The 26,948-nt window shown below is 41.5% G+C and overlaps 1 protein-coding gene across 1 annotated transcript in view; it reads right to left on the reverse strand.

Annotated features, from left to right (window-relative positions):
* Window positions 1-20,772: 20,772 nt before the first annotated feature.
* Window positions 20,773-26,948, reverse strand: part of FBN1 (fibrillin 1) — a 144,492-nt gene continuing 138,316 nt past the window's right edge. Inside the window, exons 63-66 of the mRNA XM_056499865.1 lie at window positions 26,657-26,776; window positions 24,009-24,240; window positions 22,796-22,970; window positions 20,773-22,051 (exon numbers count right to left, since the gene is read on the reverse strand). Coding sequence (XP_056355840.1) covers window positions 21,662-22,051; window positions 22,796-22,970; window positions 24,009-24,240; window positions 26,657-26,776 — 917 coding nt within the window. The 3' untranslated portion in view covers window positions 20,773-21,661. The remainder of the gene's footprint in view (window positions 22,052-22,795; window positions 22,971-24,008; window positions 24,241-26,656; window positions 26,777-26,948) is intronic.

Below are 26,948 nucleotides of genomic sequence, written 5' to 3' on the forward strand. Positions count from 1 at the left end.
TAGAGTGCACGTGCTTCAGCTCAAGAAAAGAAAGAAAGAAGAAGAAAAAGAAAACTTCAGAAGTTACCTAACAGCGTGCACAGGTCTCACTTCTGTGTAGACAGATTCATGTCTCCAGAGCCTGCCACTGGGGTGTTATCCCCAGGGCTCACTACAGGTACAAAACTGAGGAGATGTCAAGCTATTTCCAAAGCAACAAAATGAAAATCTCTTTAAGTAAAAATTACATTGGGCTGTTCTCCACTATCATTGACCATATCCAGGCAAAGCTCTCTTTAATTCAACTACTCTCATTTACAAGAGAATTACCTAGAGCTTGAAGAACAGTATTGTGGAACATCCTCTGTGCAAAAGAAACATGAAGCTTTTATAAATGAAAATTAATTTGTTGGGAATTCTTATCTACAGCAGAAAAGAGCATTTTCCTGCAAAGAAAGGAAAAGGACATTCCTGACCTACAATCTTCCCTTTTTTTTTTAGAAGTGGATTTGACTTGGTACATGGATAGAGAAAATCTGGCCTTCCACCCCAGGTGAATTTGGAAGGAAGTTGAGATGCTTGGCCTCAGTCACCTCCATGGTTTGAGTTCTATTTTGAGATCTGAGAGGGTTCAATTTTTTTATTTCTGCTGCAATATTTATGATAATCTCTATGTCCTTAGAAAGGCAGAGGATCACAGGCTGATGAGGGTTTTGAAGAAACATGGGATTCCTACACAATTCCTACCACTCGAACTCTTCCCTTTTGGACAAAAATCTTAAAAATTATGGCAGTAATACCACTGTTACCATTGATCTTTAGTTCTTTCTTTCCCACAGAGTGTTAACCTGGTGTTTAGTAGTTGAGAATTTAGGCACAGCTTCCTCAGCTCAGCTACTGTTATGTTACCCTATGGCATGTTAGGAATTTTTTAAAATCTATTTAATGTTTTCTATTTCGGCCACTAGATGGCACTTAAAGTTTGCTTTCTTTTCCACTTCTTTTTCAGAGGTATTTTTCAAAGATCTGTTCATCTATAATTAAGAGTTGATGACTCCCACTGGGACTATGTTGGTGGAAAGCAAGATGCAGCAATATTTGAGTGAAAGCAGGCAAAAGTATAACCATTAAAGGAGGAACAATGACTATAATTTAAATAAGATTTGGGTGGTTGCAGTGTTTGCATAATCCCTCCTGGCATGTGAGAGCAGTAGAGAAGCCTGTGGCTTTTCTCTCCTGCTGCGTTTCAACAAAAATGGAAAATTGTAATGAAGAGCAACATTTTTCCTGTCTTTCGTATTCACTGTGTTCTTACTCTTTCTTCCTCCATTCCTTTAAGTGGAATGCAGGACTTAAGAATTGCATTGTAATGAAAGTAATGTATAGCCTGGTAAACTCTGCATTGGACTTTCCAAGTCAGATGCCTCTGGCTGCAAGTTCAGGATGTAAATTAACACTTAATACACTTAACTCATGTTAACACATAAAGGATGGGTCATATATAGTAACCTGAATTATGTAAGTTAAGGTTCCCTACTTTCTGTATGGGTTGCTATTCCTGTAATTACACAGTTTGGAGGTCTTGTATTTGTCTTCTTCCTCACTTTTTTTTTTTTTTTTTTTTTTTTTTTTTTTTGTAAGTAACTATCATTGTATTTTGGCTTAAAGATGGTTAAGTAAGTTTTGGTATTAAGTAAACTTCTATGACCCTGCCTATTTCCTGTCCTGTCAAACCTTTCCTTGTAAGAATAACAGTGTCCTTTTATTTGGTGGAGTGTAGCATGATGTTTTTGGCAGGCCCAACATTTTTGACTTGCATAAATTTGTGACCTCAAGTGCAAGAAAAGTGAATGCTTGCTTCAGTACCTCATGGTTTCTGCCTAAAAAGAAAAGTGTCCACATCGCTAACCATTACAATTTCTGAAGGAAAATTATCAGCACGCTTATTCCACCTGATTGCACATGACTGCACTTCCAAAGAAAAGAACCAGAAATAAAATAAGTATTTTGCACCTAGTTATGTAAGTTACCGAAAGCCTGAAAATATAGGGCAGACTGTGCTGCCTTACTGGTTTCTAGAATTGGCACACATGGCACTTCCCTCACTAACAGCTATTTGGCAGTCTCTACCTCAGTAAGGATGTGATTCTGCAAAGTGTAAATTTGGGTCTGCTGCTGGGCAAAGAATGTCATTGCATGGTTAAAGGTTGCAGATGAAGTGAATTTATGTAATTATTTTCCTAAACTTTCCCTCCATTAACTGTGTGGTTATTTAGCTCTTTACCACTGAAGTGATGCTTTCCCCCTACTCAGAACACAGCAAGAAAGCCTTTTACCCTGCCAAGTCTGAAAAACTGACAGATTAATTTTATAATTTGAGAGCTCTCATCCAGAAAGTAACTTCAGTATTTTAACATGTAAGGTATGTTTAAACAAACACATGAGAGCTGTGTGAGCCTACTTGTTTCCCCTTAGATTTTGGTGTGGTTTTTTTAATTGTCACAAAATTTTTGTATTAACCTTCAGCATCTTAGAGCACATTTGTATTGTATAATTTGTAACAAATAAGATTTTTGTATCAATCAATACTGCTCATAGCCTTGAACTGAAGGAAGTTATCTTTTGTCTACTATTGATTGTAGCAAAGGAATTTGCTTGTTTTCATTTTGTAAAAGGAAAAAGGAAAAACAAACAGACGTGAATGTAGCATCTTTGGCCAGATTCTTTTAACATGAGTATTTTTGTGGTTTATGGATTCCTACTCTGAAAGGTTGTCTCCAAGTGTCCAAGACAAAATAACTATGTGTCCTAGTTGGAAGGAAATATCTTTCCTTTGCAGCTAAATTAATTGTGCCATGTCTGGCAAGCACAGCAGTTATCCAGTGCTGTCTTGCTAACACACCTCAGTCCTGATGACAGCCTTCCCACCTGCTTAGCTTACACTCTGCTCACTGCCAAATTCCAGGGACCCTTCCTTAGGATGCAGGACAGCATCAAGGAATCCCACATGTCAGGTTTTCACAGCAGCAAACACAAAAACACCAGTCTCACTATCCTGTGCTCCCACATAGAAGTTACTGCTGGCAGCAAGCCAAGCTGATCAGCATTACAGGTGATTCAAGCCATTTAAATTCTGCAAGAGTATTTTTCTTCATCCTATCTATGATGCTGTATCTTAGCAGCATATATAGGGTAGAGCAGTCAAAGAAAAGGAGGTCTTTTGTTAGGGGAAAAAGTGTGATATTTCAGTCCTGTTCTTACCTTTCTTCTCAACTTGCATTTAAGTCATTAGTAATGTGAGAAAACTGAAAAAAGGAGCTGTGACAATGACAGGAAATCATGGATTCAGCAACAGAGAACTCATTTCTCTCCCTGGACATGAAGAGGAGGTGACTGGAGAACTCCACTCATCTTGGTGAGGGTTATTTTGTTTGGGATGGGATTTTTTGTCTGGTTAGTTGGGCTGTAGTACTAATCATGTCAATTAAGCTACTAAATGTTCTCCAGGAAAAACTGGATAAAACAAACTGCCTGGAAGGCTGCTACAAGATGTAAAGCCAAAGCGCTGCACCAGGAAGACAGCAAGATACTGGGGGTTTTTTGTCAAAAATCATTCCTTATTGTACACTTTGTTATCAGTTTCTAGCCAAGAATATCTTTAAGAGTGACTTTAAAGAGGGCCTCATATTTCTGGAAGCATGGCAGATGTTGTGTCCCACCCTAGGTCACCTGCAAAGAGCCCCCAGACTGCTCTTCATAACTTTCCCAAATGGCAACTAAGACTGACTAATAGTCAAAACAGGCAAGCTTTCACTATTGTATCTTGAGCATGCTGGAGGTCTGCTGTGTGGGAGAAAGAAGCCTCTGTTTGCATTTACTTTTTATTTGGATGACCTTTGAGATGCTTAGCATTTATGGGACAGCCTGGACTTAGCAGAAAAACGCAGCTCAGGCACTTCCAGGTAGTTTGGATCATACAACAGGATTTTTAATTTTTCAGTTCTGTCTGTTCCTGGCCACCTGCTTGCCAACAGAACCTGCCTATTTTTACATCATTATTTTCTGCTAATAAAGTTGATTTTAAAACTATGAGAACCTAAACTAATAACAATAATAACAAATTGGACTCTACTTCTGTCCCTCTCCTCCTAAAGTTTGTTATTCAGATGTACAGAGCTAATGTCCAAGGCATGGCTGGATATTTATTACAGCATGAAAATGATCATTGATTCCAGGGCTACATACAAGCTAAATGAAAAATTATTACTCATTTGCAATTATTCCAGGAAATCTTGAGTAGCTGCCAAAATAATAGAACAGCTGGATGAGAAGAGGGATAGGATCAGTTTAAGCTGGCACTCAGGCTAAAGAAACTCATGCAAAGTCACAGCCATGGGTGTCTGGAAGACTCAGCTTTATCCCACTGTGGAGCTGGTGAACAACAGCTTGCATTGTTACGTGCTAATAACATCTGCCCAGAAAATGAGTTACTCCTCCATCTCCATTGGAGAACACCAAGTGCCTCTAGAGCCACAGATCAGCAAAAACACCACCCATCAAAATCAGAACCATGACAGGATAGTTAATCAAGACACTGTTGTTGACACTACCCCAGGTTAGAAATTATATAAGTGGAGTTTATTACAAATACTGTGACTGCACAAATGGAGTAGATGTGGGGAAATCTAAGGCTTAAGTCATATCCTATGATGCCTTAGGATTTCCCTGGATAATCCTTTTTTCCTCATGCCTTTGCTCATTGATCTCTACCTTCTGGACCACCAAACTTTCATCTCCAGGTGTGCTATCAACAAGCAGGCAATGGTAGGAGTGATTAAGTAGCAGGTTGAAAAGTTCATGTGAAACTTGCTCTCTTCTGATGAACAATAGAGAAATACTTTGAGCTGTATTTAACTGGTACTAAAGAAAAGTGTTTATAAGTTAGGCATTAGAATCAAAATTACACCTAAAATCAAATCTCCTGGCTTAGCACTATAAAGCACATGCCAATAATCCAGGGAAAACTCTTTTCTTAAACTCCATCATAGATCTATTAAGTTACCTCTTCTGCTGATAAAAGTGCATTCCATGGTCTTGCTGGTCTGTGCACATTCCCAAAGTCTGGTGCTGTTCCTGGCAAAGTTTTATTATATAGAGCACTGTGCAAATACTAAACAAAAGAAAACAACATTGAATTGCTAACAAAGACATGTTTGGTATTCAGATTTTCCCCCTTTCTCATAGCCAAAGTGGCAGTCAGACAAAAGCTTTCTCTGAATTCTTGCTCATTGTGTGAAGCACAATTCAAAGAATCACCAAATGGTATTAATCATGGCCTTCCATAGCTCTATAACTAATATCTTTAAAGTTATCCTGCATGCTAAATATGATTTTCAGCAGCTGAGAACTGTGAAACCAATGCAGCCCTCATCAGAATGCTAAGGGTATTGGCATTGCTTTATTGGCATTATCTCTATCCTCAATTAAACAATTTATATGCACAGACATCTTCAAGAAAAGTGAGAGGATTGCATGTTTAACAGCTATGGATATATTTTATTTCCTCTGAAAAATTTGGGTTCATGTTTATTAATGCCCAATATTCAAGGTCAAAAAGAAAATTCATATATTTGGCCAGAATCATTGCTTTGCAAGAGATCAAGATGCCAGAAAGTTATACTTGATCAACAGTAGGTGCCCAAGGGATTTAAATGAAAATATTTGGAACTATTAAAACAATAGCTGTCAAGATTTCTCTATCTATAAATGCAGTTGGTTTTAGTAAACATGTGTTGAGTGGTTTTAAGTCACCTAAGGAAAATATGTTGGAATTATGGGGTTTTTATATGTTTCTGGGACATAAGCTCAAAAATTGCCAAAGAACTTTGGCACAGTTAAAAGGAATGATAGTCAGACAGACACTTCAAACGCTAGTCAGGGTAAATTTTGAAAGTTTGCCAAGTGAAATGCAATTGATCAGGGTCTCTGCAGTATTTACTACTGAGAGATGACAAAAATCTGTCTAAGGAATAATTACCGAAAGAGACAGCTGTAGGGTGGGACACAGCACTGGCCTCATATGATCTGCATACAAGAAGTCATTAATATAGAATTACATCTGGGATACAGTATAGTCATAAGACTGAGGGACCTTCTCTCAGAACTCCTTTTGTTGATCAGAATGAAACATAGATTACTTCTATTATTATGGAGGCTCAAAGTTATCCCTAAGGGCAATGACCTATGTCATACTCTCCCCAGGGATGCTGTGGAAACCCCTCTGGCTTGATGCAGAAAAAGAAAGGAAAAAGCACAGCACAGAGAACAGCCCAGCACTGGCTGGTAGGTTGAGTAGATAACCTGACAGGTCTTTTCCATCTATAATTTTCTTCTGTGGCTTTCATACTGAAGGCCCTGTGGACATCCACAGTACTCTTACTTTCCTGGAAGACTTAATGAAAGTCTGATGTTGAACTCTGAAGCACAGCTAATACCACTGAGCAAATTATTTTAGTGTGGGGTCAGAGGCAACAAGAATGCCAGTGGGAACATGCCCCATCATGCTAGTTGGGTTTGTTCTGGCCTTTAACACCAGGATCCCCTGAACCACTTGCATCAATACAATCTAATTGCAATGGTTGTGAGCATACTGCTTACTTCAATGCAGAAAAGCCCTGTTATAACCCTGTATAGTCAGTTATTGTACTGTTTACCCAAGATAGTGTTTGGATTTATAAGCTCACATCTGGCCTGGTCCCAAGACTTTGGTTCATTAGGAGGTGCAGAAACTAATCTAGATATCCTTACTCAGCAACAAACATGTCAGTATTTCTTCTCTACTCTTCACCTAGTCTGTGCCTACCAGAAGCCTCTTCTCTCTCTGTAGCACATCCACTTGTAAAGTTGGTACAAGCTCAGAAAAACCTCTTTGTCAGGTTTATTCATTAGTCCGAAGACTGGACTTTCTACATTACTCTGTTTCCACTGGACTTACTTAAGGGCCAAACATAGTTCCAGTTCTACTTCAGAGTACAGCAGGAAGACTCAAAATCCCTCTTGTCACCCAAACCTTGGTCACTTGTTCTCCACAGCAGATACACCATAAGCCCCTAAGGCAGAACCAGTTTGTGAGCAGTTTCTGTTGGTCCCTGGAGCCAAGTTCCTCAGCCAGCAGTCAGATTTCCAACAGTTCACAAAGCCAAAAGATACTTTGCCAATACATTAACTAGATGAAATATGGGAGCATGTAGCCTACAGCAACTCAGATCTGAATCTAGAAATCTGGCCTTTGGAGGACTGGTGGTACGAGAGGAATATTCTGACTCAGCTGGAGCAACTTCTCAGATCAGAAGGAAACTTTGCCCAGTGGGAACTCACAGCAGGTCACAGCTCAGTTTCTCATGAGATTGGCCACATCTGTTCTCTTTTATGCAAGAGAAACACTTCATTAGGGCCCTATGTAACCTTCTGTTGGGCAATACTGGGCACTCTTGGTTTCATGAAAAGATGAATCAGTGGGTTCCATTATTGCTTCATACCTCAACAGTAAAGTTTTGGGTCGGTTCTTGGACAAGAATCTTGGCTCTGAAAGACATGTTTGATATGGTAGCCTTGGACACAGCCATACAATAATTCAAGCACTTCTTACAAAGCATGTGTGTTTACTTACATCAATAAGCATAAAATGAAAGCCAACACTTTTGCTATTGTATAAAATAGAACACCTCAACACTATTGTATCTCTTGGAATTCACAAACATACCTCTGCTATGTGACTTAGGAAAATATCTTAAAATCCATGTGCTGCAGAATGGCTCTGTGGAAAGACCTCCTCCAGAACTGAAAGCTGACTGTAAGGGTCCACCACAGGCCAGTATCCCTGATATTCAGTGAATCATACTGCACACATATGGAAGGCAGAACAGAATCTGACACTTAGTAACATTTAAGCTGCTCTTTTTAAAGACCATGTTGGTATCTTTCTGAATATTTCTTGTGAATTTAGCGGTTGATTTCTTGGCTCTATCACAATCCAGTTTACTCTCCAGAGTAAATCTGAAGTCTGAATGCAGCAGCATTCTGTTACCAAACAGTCTCTCACTACAGAGAAAAGTTCTTGGTGCTGAAATAGTTCTGTGTGTTCCCATTCTTACCTTAATGTAATATTGCTGCTATGTTTTGTGCCCCAGAAAGCACCAGAGACTGTGGCTTTGCAGCTCTCTCTTTCCACTAAAGATCTCACACAGATGACACACCCTAGCAGTGCTGGGCCTGAGCTTGGGAACATCTGCCTGTTCCAAAACCAGAGTTCCCACATAACTACATAATTCGCTGCTATCGAGTTACTGGGCTAGCCACAAATTGACTAATGCAACAGTCATGAAGGATCAGGAGGCTGCAGCATGAGTGCTTAAATTTCAGGGGAGGGTGATTTGTCCTTCAGTATCACGACACAAATGAGAAAAATTTCCCATCTGCTGGCCATCAACAGTACAAAAAGAAAAGGGAATCTACCTTTAATTTGCAGTGATGTACCCTAGACAGGGCCTTCCAAAATCTCCAGTGATGTCTGTACCACGGGTGCTTCCCCAGCTGTGGGGAAAGGCCAAGGACAGGAGAGCAGCTGGGCCTTGGCACTGCAGAGCTTTGCTTGCCTTACTGTGACTGAGGAATATCATTCTCAGAACGGATATCACTTCCTCTCCCTTTTGTTTTCAGCATACAAACTAAGCAGCAACAGCAGTCAAGAGCAATTCCTGTTCCCTCACATACCTCACTGATAAAAACTTTCCTGAGAAATCCTTTTAGTATTAGAAAACCAAATTAGTCTTTTTTTAAGCTAGAATGATCTTCTGAGTTGCTCCTTAAACTTAAATTTCACATGACTCTTGGGTTATTACTTCTCATAGTGTTTTAGCAACCAAACTGGCCCATAACCCACAAAGAGAGACTGGGTTAGACACCATCTATAACAACAGGTTAGATTAGAGAAAACAGAACTTACCACTTCAGTAGTTTAAAACCCAGAACACACTGATCATGTTCTCTTCACCAACTCAGCAATGCTACAAAGACTCAGGAAGCAGGGGAATGAGAACAGGCTGCAATTATTGGCTGCAGCTGTTTGCACCAGCCAGTCTCCTACCTTTAATTGCCAGTGTCACAGAATCATAGAATGCTTTGGTTTAGAAAGAACATAAAGATTGCCTAGTTCAAACCCCCTACCATGGGCAGACACCTTCCAGTAGACCAGGTTGTTCAGTGCCCCACCCAAAACTCTGGGCACCTGCATGAGTATCTGGTGATAATCTGCAAATGACTGCAGAATAAAAGACTGACTGAATTCATTGATGGGAAGCTAGTAGGGAGAGTTCATTGAAAGTCTGCTTGGGCTCTACTAGAGCTGCTAATCCACTCTGCAGTAATCTGTTTTCTGAAAAGAGTTTTCTAAATGTTAAACCACAATATCTAAGCTAGAAAGTTATTTTACAATAGATCATCCTTCTCTGGATATTGCAATACCAGCAATCGTTTATATTATTTAATTTGCATAGTAATCAGTGAGGAATGCAGCCCTAGAACTTTTTTTCTCCAGCTAGCTGTTGCATTCATTCCATTATATTATCTTTTTCATATGAAAATGCTTATGATTTCATCTAGAATAAATTTATTGAGTTTGCAACCAAAATTCATCTTAGTGGCATATGTAAAAAAAATTAATTTTGGAAGAGGTAATTATTAAACACCATTGGACTTCCACTTTCTGGGACAGAGAGGTTTTTATTGCTTGAGGTGAGCAAATAAACACATTAAGCTTCCCAAATCAGGCAGAGGCAATGGGGCTACAAAGTTTTAATGTACTAATTGTGGACTTCATTGAATATATTTCTGTCTTTTTAATCCTTCACTGTCTTACAGTTTGCAATTACCTCTAGCTTCTGAGCTACCACCAAAATATATTTCATATGCCTGTTTATAAACCATTTAGTTATCTGAGCTCCTCAAGCTCCCAGTGCCATAAACACACTTCACCTTTTCCCACCCATGTATATATCCATCCATGTTAACTCTTCTGTCTTAATGTCTTGAAGAAAAGTTGAGACTAGAAAATTAAACCAAGTCCCAGAATACATTGCTGACACACAGTCTCCTTCTGCCAGCTCTGCAAAAGAGAATAAGCAAGCACTGTTTGTTTTGTGCTTTTACCTGAACATGCAGTACAGAATTCATAGATCAGTTTGTATTCCTGTAATTCCTGAAAAAAATTTGTCTTCATGCTACCTGCTTCTTCTGACCTGAAGGGACCAGGTGCTGGGGAAAAGTGTGAAGGAGTTCACATGCTAAGCCAACTGGCATAGTTTTAGGCAGTGTTTCATTCTTTAGAGCACTGATTGTGCCAACAGGGACTGTCAGCAATCTCTGAAATGACTGTAAAAATCAGAAGGAAACTGCACATTCAAAGGAGCAAATGGGGAAATAAAAATAATGGATTGATTTTCAGAATCTCCTGATACTTATTTGGCTCTAAGGAAAAACCTCTGTGGTGTCACACCACAAAGTGGTTGAAGGATTTTTTTATATTTTTTTTTAAAGAGACATTTTCTTTGGGGGCAGAGGGGGAAGTAAAAAACAATTTTTCTAATTAGGTTCCATAAGGAAAGAGAGGAGTGGAAATGAGCCTCTCATATAGCATTGTGATTGAAATTGTGTCAAGTCCTTTCCAGTGGAACTTTTTCCACAGTGACCATAAGCCATGAGCTAACTCTAATATTCACTGTTGCTTTCTCTGTATATGTACTTAAATGTCTTCTAGTAAGAGTGCAAAGCCCAAAGCCACTGGTCAGCATCAGCCAGACTGAAACAAGAGCTAAATGTCAGCCAGCTGAGCTCATAAATACCTTCCAGGAAAGAAGGCAGACAAGGAGAGGCTGGATCAGTTGCCACCCAAATGAAAACAAGGAGGATGAGCTTCACCTGTATTCACCTGCAGCAAGTAGGAAGGATCTACTACTGAATGTACTTGTGGGGACTAGACCTGACTGAACCTTGGCTCTTCCTAGACATAAAAGTCTTGTCTTTAGGGTGCCAGACTGCTCTTATTTCAGATTTGAACCCCCACCCCAATATTAAAAGAGCTCCATATACCAGAAATCCCACAGCACAGTTTAGAGATGAGCTCACCTGTGATCAGTGGCAGGGCAACTATAAAGTAGCTGTCAAAGAAAAGAAAATTGTTTCAATCAAAGAATGGGGAAAACTTTTCAGTCAGCTTAGCAAATGGGAGAGTTGGCAAAACAAGAAACCACTGGCAATAGCTCTTACATAACTGCAATTAACTTCTTTAGTTGATCTTACTTGTTAATTTACTCAGGTAGATGGCAAAATGTTGTCACTAGAGGACATGTGCAAAGGTGATAGGAAAGTGTAATAGCAGGAGGCAGTTAAATGGTTGTAAAAGAGGTGGACAAATTATGACACAGTGCCAGGTCCAGCTAATGAAACTTCCTGAATTTATAGCTGGATAAAATATGTGAAGTTATGGGTCATTTGAGTTCTCAAGTGGCAGTTCAGATCTGTGGAGTGGCAAGAACAGCATCATTGAAATAAGCATTGGCAAATTTGTCTGCTCTTATGTCTAATAACATTTAATTTTATAAGTAGTTCTAGATGATAGCAAGTGGCCGTTCAGTCAATTAAATGCACACGAAGTGACTCTGGGGGCTGAATTACTGGCACTGGGTTGAGGCATTACTGGGTGGGTGGGACATCTCTCCATGTCCATACATAAAAATTTTTATTTGTGTATTACTTATGCTCTGACCCTCTAGGAGCTCAAAGCAAAACTCAAGTGACCTATGAAATTCTGCTTCTGAGCCAAAGTATCTGCAGAGCACCTATCTCACACCCAGGCCTGTCAGTACTGCCAAAGCTATATTCTCATATGTACCTGAGCACATCCATCTGAGCAGGACACAGGCTCAGCTAAGGAAGCACCAGGGCTCTCCTTTACTCTTTGCTTTCCTTTCCTCTGCTGGAGCTGTGGATGGTTGTGTTGAACATGGGTGAGATCCCAGGGGCACTTTGAGAATCTTGTTCCAGAGAAATCAGTGGGAGTTTTGCCATTGACTTTGGTGGGGCCAGACTTCATTCATAAAGTGTTGACTGTTTTAATAGATTTACCAGCTCTGCAGGCAGCCCATGCAGAAGTGTAACAGATCTTGCACTCTTGCTTCTAAAATGAATCCCCTGGCTCAGGCCAAAGTCTGCAGAGAGCAGCTTCCCTGTGCCAAGCCCTTCATCTGGGAAACCTACTAAGCTAGTATTGCACTGTAGTTTGCAGCTGAGTGGGACTGACTTGTGCCTCCACCACAGGAGCAAAACCAGACCCCAGCTCTGGGAAGAGCCAAAAGTCCCATGGAGGTGTAGCCCAGGTGGTTCTGCCTTGCAGTGGGCTGGGTCCTGAAGCAATAGCAACAAGGCTGGACTTTGCCATCTTGCACCATGGCCAAGCTGGCCCTCAGCAGTCTCAGCACAAAGCTGGCTGAAGCCACCCTCCAAGGATGCAGCTGCAGCAGCAAAGGGATGGAGCCTGGCTCGTTACAGGGCCAGGCCCCTGCTGCAGCAGCCAGCACTGACCCTGTGCTAGAGCTGCAGAGAGGACTGTGTCTGAGTGCTGCCTGCCATGTGTACTGCCCTGGCACGATGGTCACTTCATTTAAAAAGAAAAAAAGGAGAGAGGGAATTCTGCTCCATTGTCCTACTGCAAGTGGAAAAGGGCTGAACTAATTCAAACCAAACTCTGAACAGAAACTCCGCCCAGGCGGAGACATTTTTCTGTCAAGTTTCAGCCCTGGGAGAATTTTTAAAGCTGAGCAATAAACTCTTGAAACAGAGGTTAAGGCCCTCACTAGCTCCAGGCTTTTAATACAAGGAGCAGCACAGAGCACTGGGCACTCTTTAATGTGTAGGAATGTGTCAGACGGATGGGAGGCTGGATGTACTGGGGAAAGTAGGGGGTTAATTACCATAATTGTCCAACAAACATTTCCTAATATTGTCACTTTTTACCCACAAGTTACAGTTTCTGTTACTATAGAAGCAAGATGTTGATACTGGATTCATTTTCTGGGTTTTATTCCTTTTTGTCATTTTTCCCATGAACTAATAAGCCACAGTGGATTTGAAAGTATGAGCAAATGTGAACACTATACAAAGCACTTTTATGTTCTATTGACATTTTCTTCCCACCCTAATAATTTAGAGCTGTTAACATTAAAAAAAATGAAGATGATCATACTTCCCATCACTTTCATTTCCCATGTTTATGAAGGAAGAATTGTGAGTAATTTCCCATAGTTATTGTTTGCAGCACAACACATGGTCTCAATTACTGGGATAAGAAACACAGAGAGGGTATTGGTGAGGATAAATGATTTATCTGTGCATTTCATTCAAAATTCATTTTCCATGCCATAGTTTATATTACTTTGATCAACATCATCTTTCTTATTTGACTTTATAAATATAATTCAACTATTCTGAGCAGAACCCTGGGTCACAAGAGATCAGTTTGGTGACATATTTCTGGAGCAGTGAAGCATAAGCAGAGTGATCCTCCACCAAACCTACTTTCTGATAAAGGTATCTACCCAAGAAGGGCAGATCTGGACAATCTAGAGTAATGGAACACAAAATAACCCTTGGATTTGACTTTTGTTCTCATTTCTACGTAAATAAAAAGGGAGAACAGCTAGTGTCAGGATCCAACCCTACACAAAGCATAATTCCATGCATATGTATTTTCTTTCTGGCGCTTGGAGGTCCTTCACTCACCTTTGCACTGCTGCCTTGAAAATGCCATTTCTGCATTAATGACCTGAGTGGTTGCAGGCCCATGGCTGAAGTCTCTGCACAGGAGCTGTCTCCAGACAGCTCTGTGACAGCCTTGGGACACTTTGGGCACTTTGCTCCTGCTGCTCAAGCAGAGACAGATACCATTGACACGTGACTGTGCTGAACCAGCACACGCTATAAAGAAGCAGCTTTAGCACAGATCACGCAGCTCGAATGTGGCAGATTAAGTGGATTTATCATTCAGGGCTTGATTGTTGCAGTAGATTTGAAGAGTGTGTCTGGCTGGTGGCACTGCTGAGACTGGCAGCAAATGATGTTTGGTTAATTGCAGATTTTTCAGGGTGGGGGTTCAGCTGACACCAAAGACAGCATTACTTTCTTATTTTTTTACCCTGCGTTCCCAGCTGGTGCTCAAAGACAGTGTTCAGCTGCTTCTCTTGTAGGACTGCTCTTTGTTCAAGATCAGGAAAGACATTAGATATTTAATGCTGAGGGGGCTGATGGGGAGGTCCCCCTGCATAAATCCTTTACCAATTCTCTATTTTTTAAATAAATTCCAGGCTGGCCTGTGGGGAACTCAAGACTGTGCTGTTGGTTAGCACAAATGAGCCCAACACAAATAGTTGGTCTTTTTGACCAGAGGGTTGTGCAACTCTGCCAGACTTGGCCTTCAACCCAGGCCTGGCAGTCACATTGGGAGCCACAACTTCCTCCCATGGTTTTATCTGTGCTGCAGAAAACACTTTTGTTCTCAGCATATTTTGGGATATAGGAGTGTGGAGTTTGCCTACGTATGGGTCATAACATGATCTGTAGTAAATTCTGCCTCCTAAATGACATAATCATATTATAGGGCAAATATATAACAGACAAATTCACACAGAGCTGGCTTTGTTGAAGAGTGAACTTTCAAATTACAGTTCTGCTTCCTGGCTCCTTTCTGTTGCTCTGAGCACATGTGTAGTGGATTTTCTCAGCCTTTTTTTCTCCCTTCCATTGCTGGGTGCTGCTCTCAGTCTTAAACCATGGAACACACAGATGATACTTGATTTAAAGACCAGGTCTCTTCTTTTCCATCTTTAAGGTATCTGTGCTATGGCAGAGCTGGCAGTACTGAGAAGCTGAGACCCATAATCATGTTGGGCACCTCTCAGCTGAGAGAACTGGCACCACATCACTGTCAATCTCAGCATTTCAGGTAGGAAGACCATTTCTGCACTATATGCCTTGATGTGAGCCATATTTAAAAGCAATATGGGGATAAGGACCACTGGTCTCATCTCCTGAACTTACTTGTTAATTCCCTTGTTAGCTGAATTTACTCCTCAAAATGCAAACATACCTTATGGAGTGGATCTTTGTTGCATAAGTCAAACTTGAAGTCAGCGGGATCCAGACTTGGAAGTTGCACATGCAACTTAAAATTAAGAACCTGAGGAAGGATTAATTATTTGGATGGTCTAGTGGAGCAGCAGAACCCAAAACAGACCATGCACAGCATCACCTGCAGTGGGGGAACACATCTCAGTGCTGGTGCAGCATAACAGGCATGTAACCAGTGCAGTGCAGGGCTCCCACACTGCAAACCACTTTCTGTGTGATTTGTCTTGAGACTCACCTCTTTGCTCTGGTTGTTTTGTTTTTATGGCCTAAAACTCAAAACCAAAGTGAAACTCAGCCAAAACGCCAAGATTTCCTGGTTATAGGTTGAAACCAAGCACAGAGTTCATGGCTGGTATAGTTTCAACCTAAAACCATAAATCATTTTTTATTCACCTAAAGTTCACTCCAAATTTATTCAAAACTTGGCCTAGATATGCCTGAAACTTGGCCTATTAATGCTTGAAACTGAGCCCAGCTTCAGAGAGGTTCATGAACCTCCACAGACCTGGCCCAAGTCTTGAGTTTGTAATGAAACCCAAAACCAGGGGAGTTTCACCTGATTTGGGCTGGGTTATAGACATTTCTCATGGCTCTAGTATATATTATGATTATAATAACAACACATTTATACAGAGCTGCAGGCACACACAGACAAGTCCAGACAGCTTTCCTACCTTTCTGAGCCCACCAGCTCAATCATATAATGGACTGTAACTACAGTCAAACTCAGCCCTAGATGGGCTGCTTAAAAAAATAATTTCTCCTGGGTTGTTAAAGAGTCAAAAAAAAAAAAAAATCACCCTGAAGCACCTCACACAGAAATTACAGGGATAAAGAATCAATTTCCAAAGAAAACTAAGCAGTAGCCCTGTTTTCTGGGCTGGCTCATCCAGCAGCTGGAGAGATAAGCCAGGCAGGCTGGCAGAGCCCAGGTCCTGCTCACCAGCAATGTCACTTTTGATTACCTCCATGCAGCCTGCTGGTCTGGACACTTACCCAATTTTTTTTTTTTTTTTTTTTTTTTTTTTTTTTTTTATATAAAGTAAATTACCAAGAACTGACACTGTGTTTTTTTAAGCTGGTGTGGCTTCACCTGCAGTGGCAGCATCCTTGGGTGGGGTACCTGTGGGAAGAAACTCTCCAGAGGCACCATGCTAGGATGGTCATGCTCCTTCCTGGCTTTCTGAGGAGTGTGGGGAGTGGCCAGGGTTTCAGCAAGCTCCATCTGAGATGCATTTTAGTGAAGAGGGGCAGTTCCCATGGCCCTGTGCCAGCTGGGGCTGTCATGGCTGACGAGCCCCTGTGGCTTCTTGTCCTCCTCTCCAAGGACACCTCAGTACTTTGGAGTTACTCCTGGCAGAATGGCCATTGCCTGTGAGCTCTCCCAAACCAAAACATCTGGTTCTCAATTCCTGTCCTGTAAAACAAGGATGACAAATACATCTCAACCTCCCAAGGGTGTAGCGAGGAACATCTACAGCCCTGGGAGCCATAGAGAAGCTGATAAACAAACAAACCTGCAGATGTGAGAGCCAAGCCAGGGAGGGGCCAGGCCAGTGCTGCTGCCATGTACAAGGGACAAGTCCAGCCCAAGAAAGGGGAAAAGTCCTTTCTGGCTACTTAAAAAAGACTTCTCACAGCGTGACTTTGGCCTGGAAGCACCAAGATACAGTATCTGACTGGACTGTCCAGACAAAACCATCTACATTTCTATGTGCACGTGTCTAAGCAGGTTGAGGACTTGGCTGTGCAAGCTGCAATGGCACATGCTGGACTGGCTGGCACCAGCACAGGGCTGCAGCCCAGCTTTGCCAGAACACTCCCACTGGTCAGGCAGCCTGGGTCTCCGCAGACACTTCCTGTTGCAGGGCACAGTAGAAGTAGGAAGGAGAGCCCAAAAAATAAACACTTTGTTGACCTCTCTGGCCCCAAGGTTCCTCTCCTGAACTCAATGGAAAGCTCATAGCTGAGAAATTGGCTTGGGCGTGATATTCCTCAAAAGCATTTGTTATGAGGGTGTGAAATACTTGGCAAGTTTTAAGGACAACAGAAGCAGATTATTTGAATTTGTCAGACCTGAAGTCATTGGCATCTTCAACATTTTTGCTACACAGAATGAGGGTCTCATCTTCAGGCAAGCCAGAACATACAGCCTGCTCCAGAGGGATCAGACTTCAAAGTCTCCAGGTGCAGAACCAGCCTTGGTGAAGTGCTCACTGAATGGGGCTGCAACCAGAACCCTGCTGCCCATCTCCTCCAGCCTGGCACCAGCAGTGCCTCTGCCTGCTCCCAGAGCAGCCTGGGCATGTCCCACTTTGTGGGGACAGCTGCTGGCCCCTGCAGCACCCACCTGGGGACCTGCAAGGGACAACACAGGAAAACAAAGCACCAGGGCTTGTGCAGGACCAGCATACGTGAGTGAAGCAGAACATGCATTAGGGCACTTGGGGCCACTGAATTACTGCAGCATTCTGCCCTCTCCCTGTTGTTTTCCTTCTTGTTCCTACTGCAACCTCTACAGTCATTCACATTTCCGTTGGTGTAAATGATGACATATTTTGCCCCAAATCACACCTGTCTCCTTGCCCTGTCTTAAGTTTTCACAGCATCCTGAACCAGCACCTTCCTGCAGGTGAATGTGACATCCCAGACCTGCAGTGCCAATGGGGTTTGCACACAGAGCCCTCCACACAGCTCTTTGTAACCACAGGAGCTCACACAGGGGCTGCCCAGGTCTCTGCAGGCATCCAACATGCTCAGGCCACAGGCAACAACTAGAAGCTCTGGGATTTTCTGAACACAAGGGTTTTAGCCAAGTGCTATTCTGCCAAGATTGTGATAACATGAGGGCTTACTCTGGTAGGACATTGCCAACCCAGATTTACTGGATTAATCTGGTGTACATCATATCTTGGCCTTAGCTTCTGGACACTCCTGCAAGCAGAAAAGCTGCAAGATTTGCTCTGGGGAGAGAGTGAAGTAGACAAGATCCTGGATTCAGATGTCCCAGGTTTTTGAAGCTGGTGTGTCCCATTAGCTCCTGTCCTACCTGGCACTGGGCAGCTGGGGGGCACTGAGAGGGATGCACATCTCCTGCAGCTCCAGCCTCATCCAATGTTGAACTCTGGCTTCCCTTCTATAACTGAAAAGACAAGATTTTTTCATCACAGTCAAGTAAGAGAAGCTCTCTCCTCTTCATCTGGTGCCTACTCAGAAAACAGCAGCACAACATAAGCTGTTAACCCTGCTAATTTGGGCAGAGACCATCAGATCCACGACAGTAGTGTGAAGCTTTAATGCTTCAAGTAGCCATTCCTTCACAGACAACATCAATTTTTAGAAGTGGTGAGAAAGTTTTTGCCATGCCAGTGCCACAACACCCAGCTTGGCCTAGAGCAGCAGGTTTGGTGCCTTGTGATGCTCTTACCTGTGGTGGTGCTGCTGGCAGAGACTGGCAGTACCAAACTTGGCCCAGGAAGGTACAGGCAGCTGCTGCACACAAACTGTGGCGTCTTGCTCTCCAAACAGCTCAGGCCTGTCTGTGCTGAGGAGTCTTGACCTGATTAGCTCTTATAAAGCACAGAGCTGAACTTGAATCACAGCATAGAATATTTATCTTACAGAAAACCTGAGTATGACCCTTCAAGACCTGCCATAAGAAAGCAAATACTTGGGGTTCTTTGAAAGTCAGTTTAAAAGAGAGACTGTGGAAACAGTGGTGTTCTGCCAAAATACACGGGGGCTGTCAAGTTTACAAGATACTGTTACAACACACAATAAGAGAATGATTTGCTGTGTACAGTAACAAGCCATCTTTGTTAAACTATGTTAACCAAAAATTAGATTTATTATCCATGAAATCATCTATGCAGAGTCATATGCACAATCACAGTGGAGGAAAGCCACACTATTTCAAATAATTAAGCATTTTGCTATTTCCTAGAATTTCAAAAATATCCTTTAATTGAAAAAGGATACACATTTAGAAAGACCTCTACTTCAGTCTATCTAGTGCTTAGAGTCATTCCCACTATGAAATGAAGTACAGCAGATTATTTCAAAATTACACTGCAAGTTACAAACCCCTTTTTAATTGCAGGTTTTGTGCAATGTTATTGTGTAACCTTTGTGCTTCACTGAGATGCCAAGGAAGCTGCAGAAATTCAAACGACTGGAAACGATCATGCACATACAGCAACTAAAACCAAGAAGCAAAAATTATCTATCAGTTAAAGGGTACTGCTGCAAAGAGAGAAACTAATAATGTACAAAAAAAGTGGATTTTTATGTGCAGATTGGTACAGCAAGACTGGGTTTTGCATTTTAAAATTACTAAAAGAGCTACTGTCAAGATTTCTTGTTTCTGAAGCATAACAAAGATAATTTGCAGATCTGTGTGGGCAACACTGGGGCTGCTGGAACACAGTCAAAGACCCTTTGGCAACATAAGGTGTTACATAGAGCTTAAATGTAAACCAACTCCACTGGATAGACTCCTGACAGGTCTTTCTGAAATCATCCTTCTCTGTTCCTCTCAGTGTCTAGGGGCTGAGAAAAAAATACTTAAATTATACACTTACCTATAAACCATACAATCATGCACACTGGCACTAAAAATCATTCCCAACTTGTTGATATAAGAGTGCCATTTACAACTTTAAAGTTCTGATTATATCTTGCCATAGTTATGCAACATGTGGAAAAAATACACTGTTCATCATTTTGGCACACTAATAAATAAAATCCAGACATGGTCTATTACAAATATCAAAGTAATCCTGTGGACAAGTTTCTTTTTATATAGTTATATTTGTTATGCAGAAAAAATCACAGAGAGCAATAATACAATTTGGGGTGAATTATAGGAGTACATTTCCCTTCCAAAGCTATTATAGCTCAATATATATTCCCTCTATGGACTACAGTGCTGTCCCAGCAGCAGTTTCAGCACTTCTTTCTTCCAGATTTTAAAGCATCACACCTCAGTACAAAGCTCTGCTGCTGCTAAAGATACACCATGGCATTTGCATATACAAGAACACCCACATCACTGAGTAATTCACTTGATATTAAAACCCATCTACAACTTGTGATGGCTTCTGGTATTGGATTATTCCTCTGTTATCAGTCTTGGATTATATGACAATAACTGTTGAAGTGAGGGTAAGAGAAAGGAGTATCTTAAGGCAGTTTTAGCAAACAAGACTTTTCACACTTGACTGTGTTTTCTGTATAATGATCTAAGATCCACTTCTGCGTGTTTTGACTATCAGATTACTTATTGACAGGACTACTCAGGTCATGTCATTGGAAATGTTCTCACTTCCTTTCTGGAACCAGACAGTTACTTGAGAGAAGTCCACTGCTGTTTATGAAGATTTATGAATGTTTCTATAATTCTCTTCTTTCTCTGCATGAAGAATGAACAGCAGCAGCTCCTTCAAGAAGGAATCACCTGGACACACACAGACAGATACAAAGACAACCCTACTGATAATGCCTGAAGTATAAGAATGCAGTTTATCACACTTTTAGCAAGAACACAAGGCCACAGAATAAACTAAAAAAAAAAACTGTTTTATTGTGACATTTATGACATTGAACCCTTGTTGATATGAATGACTATGGGTACTCTTGACATGTTACAATATGTCATCGTGTAGGATGGCACTGATTGTCATCTGACTTTTGAGAATGTTTAATGGCCCCTACTGACCTCAGTGCATTTTGGCAAGTCACAGAAACTTTATCATCAGGTTTGTGTATACAGTTAACAAGTAGTTGGTCTTATAAGCACCATTACAAACCCTCACATTAAGGGTATTATTAATCTAGTTTACAAATGCTTCATTGATAAAAATAGCATGATTACAGTATACACACACTTAATTTACATGTAATGTATTATAGGCATAACTGAGATAAACTACTGAGCTAACTTTGGTTGATTGAAGTATTTAGACTGAATAATGGCAATTTTGGCTTCTAAGTTGTGTAAATATTACAGTGCATTTATAAATCTAGGTTGAAAATTCACTAGCACCAAATGGATATCATAAATGGCTGACCTAGTAAATTGCAGTTGGAGAAGCGCAGTTTAAGAATTACAAAAATAGAGCTGTCCATCAGTTGAAAGCACATTCTTGTACCTCTGCTGAAATGATGACGTGTCTCAGCATCAGTGGCCAACTTCCAATGATAAAAGTCCCAGTTTTCAAGATTCAACATATCAAGGTAGTTCAGCTACACATAAAAGCCTGAGAAAATGGTAGTTTTGAGCTCATGTATTCATCCTGTACCTTGTTTATATAATAATATGATAGTGCTTGTTCATACAAATGTACTCATGTAAGATTGTACCTATGATATGAAGAATCTTATTGGGAGGAATATTCAGTCCTAACTATCTATCTTTGGTTTAATTATTTGGTCTTTGGTTGATGAATTAATGAAGCAATATCTGAATTTTCATTTTCAGGTTATCTCCCAGCTCACCACTGAGGTAGTCTTTGTCATGTTTTGCTTCAAGCTGATTAAGTTCCTTCTTTTTATAGAGTGGAATACTACTGATTTGTAATGAATAATTTCCAGGCACTGGCTTCTTCTTTGTGAAATGAAGATAACTTATCCCGTCCTTCTTATTGATTCTAAAGAAACCGTCTTCGTTTCCGGAGTCAATTAAGTATCGGTTATGGTTTGTCAGTGTGGTGAGGGCAGGGAGCAGCTCCAGGATGCGATCTTTGTTGCTGAGATCTGAGATGTTGATGGAGAAGACTGCTGCTTTCTCCACGTCCCAGCTGGCGAGACTGATTGGCGGCTCCAGCTCTTGCTGATCCTGCACAAGAACAAGAGATGTCAGTTGGCTTTGTCAGAGAGCGTTTCACATGTGCCCCTGTGTGTTTCTTGCCCAGGTCATTCATTACTAATTCGAGAATTTTTAAAAGGAGGTTCTGTAACATCATCTGTCAAATCCACTCTTATGGGCCTAGGAGTTCTCAGGATGAAGTACAGAGTTTGTCACCACCCCATGTGGGTAAGAGGAGCCCGAGACGCATTGGAAGTTTCTGTGCACAGGCCCTGCTGCCTGACAGATGACGCCCCTCCATGCTGGGAGCCTCTGACCAGCCTCCCACAAAGGTAGCAAACAAGGCACACTCCCCCTCTCTGCCAGGGGAGCCACAGGCTGAGAGAACAGCTGTGAAGGAGAGCAGGGTCTGTGAGCGAGCCACAGCAATTCAGTGGGGATTTTCTGCTTTGCAAGATTCATTTGGGTTAAGCCCTGGTTTGGAGCCAGGGCAGCCTGCAGTTGCAGCAAGAGTGCTGGAAAAGCAGCTTCACCCTTCACCTCTGACTGGGTGGTAACATTTCACACAGCAGCACAAGCACAACATTTTCATTTGGAAAGCAAGGGAAGCCCTACATTACTTCTGAGATAAAAATACTACCTAACATCCAAAACTAGCTTTAGTCTACTTTAGGGTGCAGATCTTTCCTGAGGGATTTCTCTTGGCACACATCCTTCTGAATCCAGCTTTCACAAGACAGCCACGAACCCTTTCCCCACAGAAAGGTCAATTACCTTTGCTTCACTTGCAGTTTCATTAGTGCTCCTGCGCTTCCTTCCTCTCTTGGGATAACCATTGATTTTACATTCATAACAAGCTTCTGGAGAGAGGGAGTTGTCATCTACTTCTCCACTGAGTGAAAGCTCTTGTCCTTGACCTCTGCCTAGCCCCACTCCAGAAACGCAGTGTCTGAGGAAGGAAGAAATTAAAAATTAACTCCAGCGAGACATAGATCTTATCAAAAGCTGAATTTGGGGGACTGTAAGTACAAATAATTAAGCAATTATGTTGCATTCATTTCCCAGGAAAAATTTCTGCTAAAGTCAACAGACAAAATTCTCACAGAATCACAATGAGGCCACTCTTTATTTCAAGAAATCTGCCTTCATTGGTTTTTGCCCAAGAGAGACTTGCCAATATTTAACAGTCTTAAAAACACAGGCTTAAGCTCTGAGTTGTTAGCAATATCTGTTATCCAGCCTGGAACACATTTAAAGAGACCAGTTTTCAACAACTGCTGAAAAATCTGAAAAGTGAGGTCTTTCATAATGCATCCAAAAGCTTTTAGTCACTTACAAAATTTAAACCACAATCTTTCTGCTTTCTATTTGGGTTGCTTGGTCCTACACGATGTACAGCCCCACCACGCCCACTGGACGAAGGGAAAATTGGTTTTATTGATAAAGCAGACATTTATTAAAAAAATATTAATTTGACATACAGAAGAATATGGAACATATAAGAACCTAAGAGCATGCAGAGTTGTTATTCCAACCAGCAGGTGAAACCACTTGTATAATGTAATTTCTTTTTGCAGATGGTAGGGGATGTTATTATTAATGTTTATTTTGTTCTTCTTTAAGGAGACAAGTGAATCACAGCACGGAGTGTGAGCTCCGAAGTGCCAAGCTCAGAGGACTTGGCAGGCTGCTGGGGTGTGCAGGAGAAGTGAAAATAGTAGCTTAAAATAGAGGATTGAACCTGGTAGCCCTGACCAAATTTCAGTTTCAAGCATTAAACCCCTCCCTTTCCACAGTTACCTTTCCCTACGCCCTCCCCCACCCAAAATCTCCAAAATCAGTAGGTGCATCCAACTGTTGAGCACCTTCCCAATCCCATCCCACTTTAACTGCTGACAATCCCCCTGGTTCTGCTGCTCCACACTGCAAAGAAATGGGTAGACAATGTCCCCTTGGTATCTGTTAGTTTAAAATGAGAATCCCTTACCCTTGTCCTATTCTGAAGTAACCAGGTGGACATCCACAGACGTAGCCACCTTCAGTGTTTGAACAACCATAACTGCATGGGGCTTGTGCAGAACCGCATTCATTGATATCTTGGCAACCTCCACTAAACTGCTCATACTGAAATCCAGTAGGGCACATACATTTATAGCTTCCCAAAGTATTGTGGCAGGATGCTCCTCCACAAATGTGTGCACTGAGACATTCGTTTTCATCTGGAAAAGAAGCAGAATATACCACATTAACTTCACCCAGGTACAGCCCAGCCCACCCCTTGTGCAGGTCGTGCTTGGCTGAATGTTCTCCAGCTCAGATGGACACAGACAACTGCAGCTGTCCTCCCCCTTGGCTGGGGCAGTGATCCCTAGGAGATTGCTACAGCCACACAACAGCAACACTGGAGCTACTCTACAGACGATGTTCCATGTGTTCCATGTCAGCTCATGCTCTGGAGAGCAGCAAAACAAAGAAGGTAGCTTTTTTTTTTTTTTTTTTTTTTTTTTTTTTCCCAGAAATAACTGAGAACAATAAAATTTTGTACAGCTAACTGGTCAAGTAATCCCTTGTTGATAGGCTATTCAACATTAAAGGAAAAAGAGTAAGGAATCAAGCTCTGACACTTTTTCCAGGCTTTCAAAATTCCTCCCTACACATTTACATTTAAATATTACACATAGGTAAGATATGGGAAGTAGTAAAGGAAAAATAAAAGCAGCTGTGGATACAAAAGACTGCTATATTCTGAACCAGTCCTTTTCCAAACTTCCTAAGGGTGGCACTGTAGGAGTTTGAGGCCAGTTCAGGCTTATTTACTGAAAATGGCTACTTTTTGAAAAGAAGCTGGTCTGATTTTTGATGTTTGATGTGGCAAATTGTTTCAAAAAGTTCTGAATATTATTTTTCCCCATTTTCTGTGATAAATGCATATGTACATTGTGGGTATGTGCCCACATAAGAAACTCCATTTGGGAAGTACAGAGCAGCATCCCTGACCTCTACATCCAGGTGACAGGAGAATAAGTACTAAGTCAGAGCATTATTGTCTTTTTCCAAACAATGTGGCTCTTTGTTCCTTGTTTAAAAGCAATGTCTTTGCAGCCTGATTCACAATGTGGTGTACTGTGGAAGTGCCTGGGCAGGGGATGCAGTCACAGACAGCACAAGACATGGGAGGAACCAAAGCATTCTTCAGTGATTATCTAAATGTGTTGCAGCAACATAAAAAATCCCTGAACGATTCATTAAATAGGCTAAAAAAGACACAAACTGTTTGCAGAGTTGGGACTGCCAAGGAATATGAAGGAATTGTCACGGAAAAACCTCGCACATGGATTCTTCCCCTGTGGTACACCCAGGAGATCCAGATAAGTATCTTAAGAATATACAGCTACAGACAGTAAAACATGAACATGTGGAGACCAGACCAGGTATTCAAACCTGGGGCTGAATCCTGCATTCCCAGAGCCTGTAAGGGTTTGCCATTAACTCAGAGTGATGTTTCAGTGTTTATCACACCTGACAGCAACTTTACCAACATCATAAATGCTTGTTTGGGCCACAGGAAGTTACTGCATCAAGTGCAGATATGCTCACTTCACCATGCTCCACAGCAGCATGAAAGGGGACACAAGTGAGATTAATTCCCATACTTTGGATGAGTGTCTGAAGAAAAAAAATATTAAGAAAAAAAAGTTTTGGGACCATTAGACTGTACAAGCTGTGCTGTCAGGCACCAGCCTTGCTCTCCTGTGCTCTGTAACACACACCTCTGCCATGCACAGCTTCAGCAGGAAGGAGAAATGCCATGAGGACACAGAGACTCAAATCTCCTTTCCTGCAGCTTTCATTTCTGCCTGGACTGCCCCATGTCCAAGAAGATGGAAGTACTGGCTGAGTCTTGCCCCAGCTGAGGGTCTCACAAGAATTTTCCTGGGTGAATTATTGGGTGAACCAGTATTTTTGGTGCCAAGGCTGGCATTGTTCTTTCAGTGGTGCAAGTACTCAGTGCCTATGCATTTTGAAATGCACATTGGTATGCATACGGGTATTCCCTAATTAAAACCTAACAGTAGTCAATGGCCTCAAAAATGGAATATCAGTGTACACCTGGTTTGGAAATACACTTAGTTAAATGTTTTCACCCACGAAGACCTGGAAATAGCCAAGATGTTTCACAAAACTCAGCGCTGCACTTTTTCAGATTCCACAGAAGTTGAATTTTATGATTTAACAACCCAAGTTGTAGTTCTGAGAGTGCCAGGCTCAATCTACCATCCACTCTTAGACCGGACCTTTGTCCAAGCAGAGACCATTACAGAGCTGAGTAAGATTTCCTTTGTGTAGACCACAAAATACATGAGTAACACAAGTTTCCTCAAAGTCTATACAACCTCTAGCACCCTCAAGGAGAGCTTTGTGCTTAAACACTTCTTGAATCAGGACATGGGCTCCTGTGTGCTTCATACCCACTCTGCCTTGACACGAGACCACACTTGTAATGAAACTCTGCTGAACTTAGCAAATTATAATCAGAAAAAAAAAAAAATGGCCAACTGTATCATTGCCCTTCACTTCTTGCTGCTAACAAAAGTAACATGCATTTTAATGTATGAATTTACAAAAGTGACTTGCCAACACATTGGTTCCACTGGTAATGCTGGAGATATCCTTGTGGGCAGCTGCACCTGTATCCTCCAATTATATTCTGGCAGCCATGCTGACACCGGTGGTTGCCATCACATTCATCAACATCTAAAAGGGTGAAACACACTCTGAGTTTTGGGAGAGAAGCTCAAATTATGCTGTATTTGGAAAACATGTTACAAATAATCATATATATTCATTTACCATACATATATAGGAATACTTCAGGATGTTTCAAAAACCTGACCACTTTGGGCCTTTTGGGTTTGGATTTGTGGCT

Source organism: Oenanthe melanoleuca, chromosome 10 (assembly GCF_029582105.1).
Source record: "Oenanthe melanoleuca isolate GR-GAL-2019-014 chromosome 10, OMel1.0, whole genome shotgun sequence".
Classification (NCBI taxonomy): Eukaryota; Metazoa; Chordata; class Aves; order Passeriformes; family Muscicapidae; genus Oenanthe; species Oenanthe melanoleuca.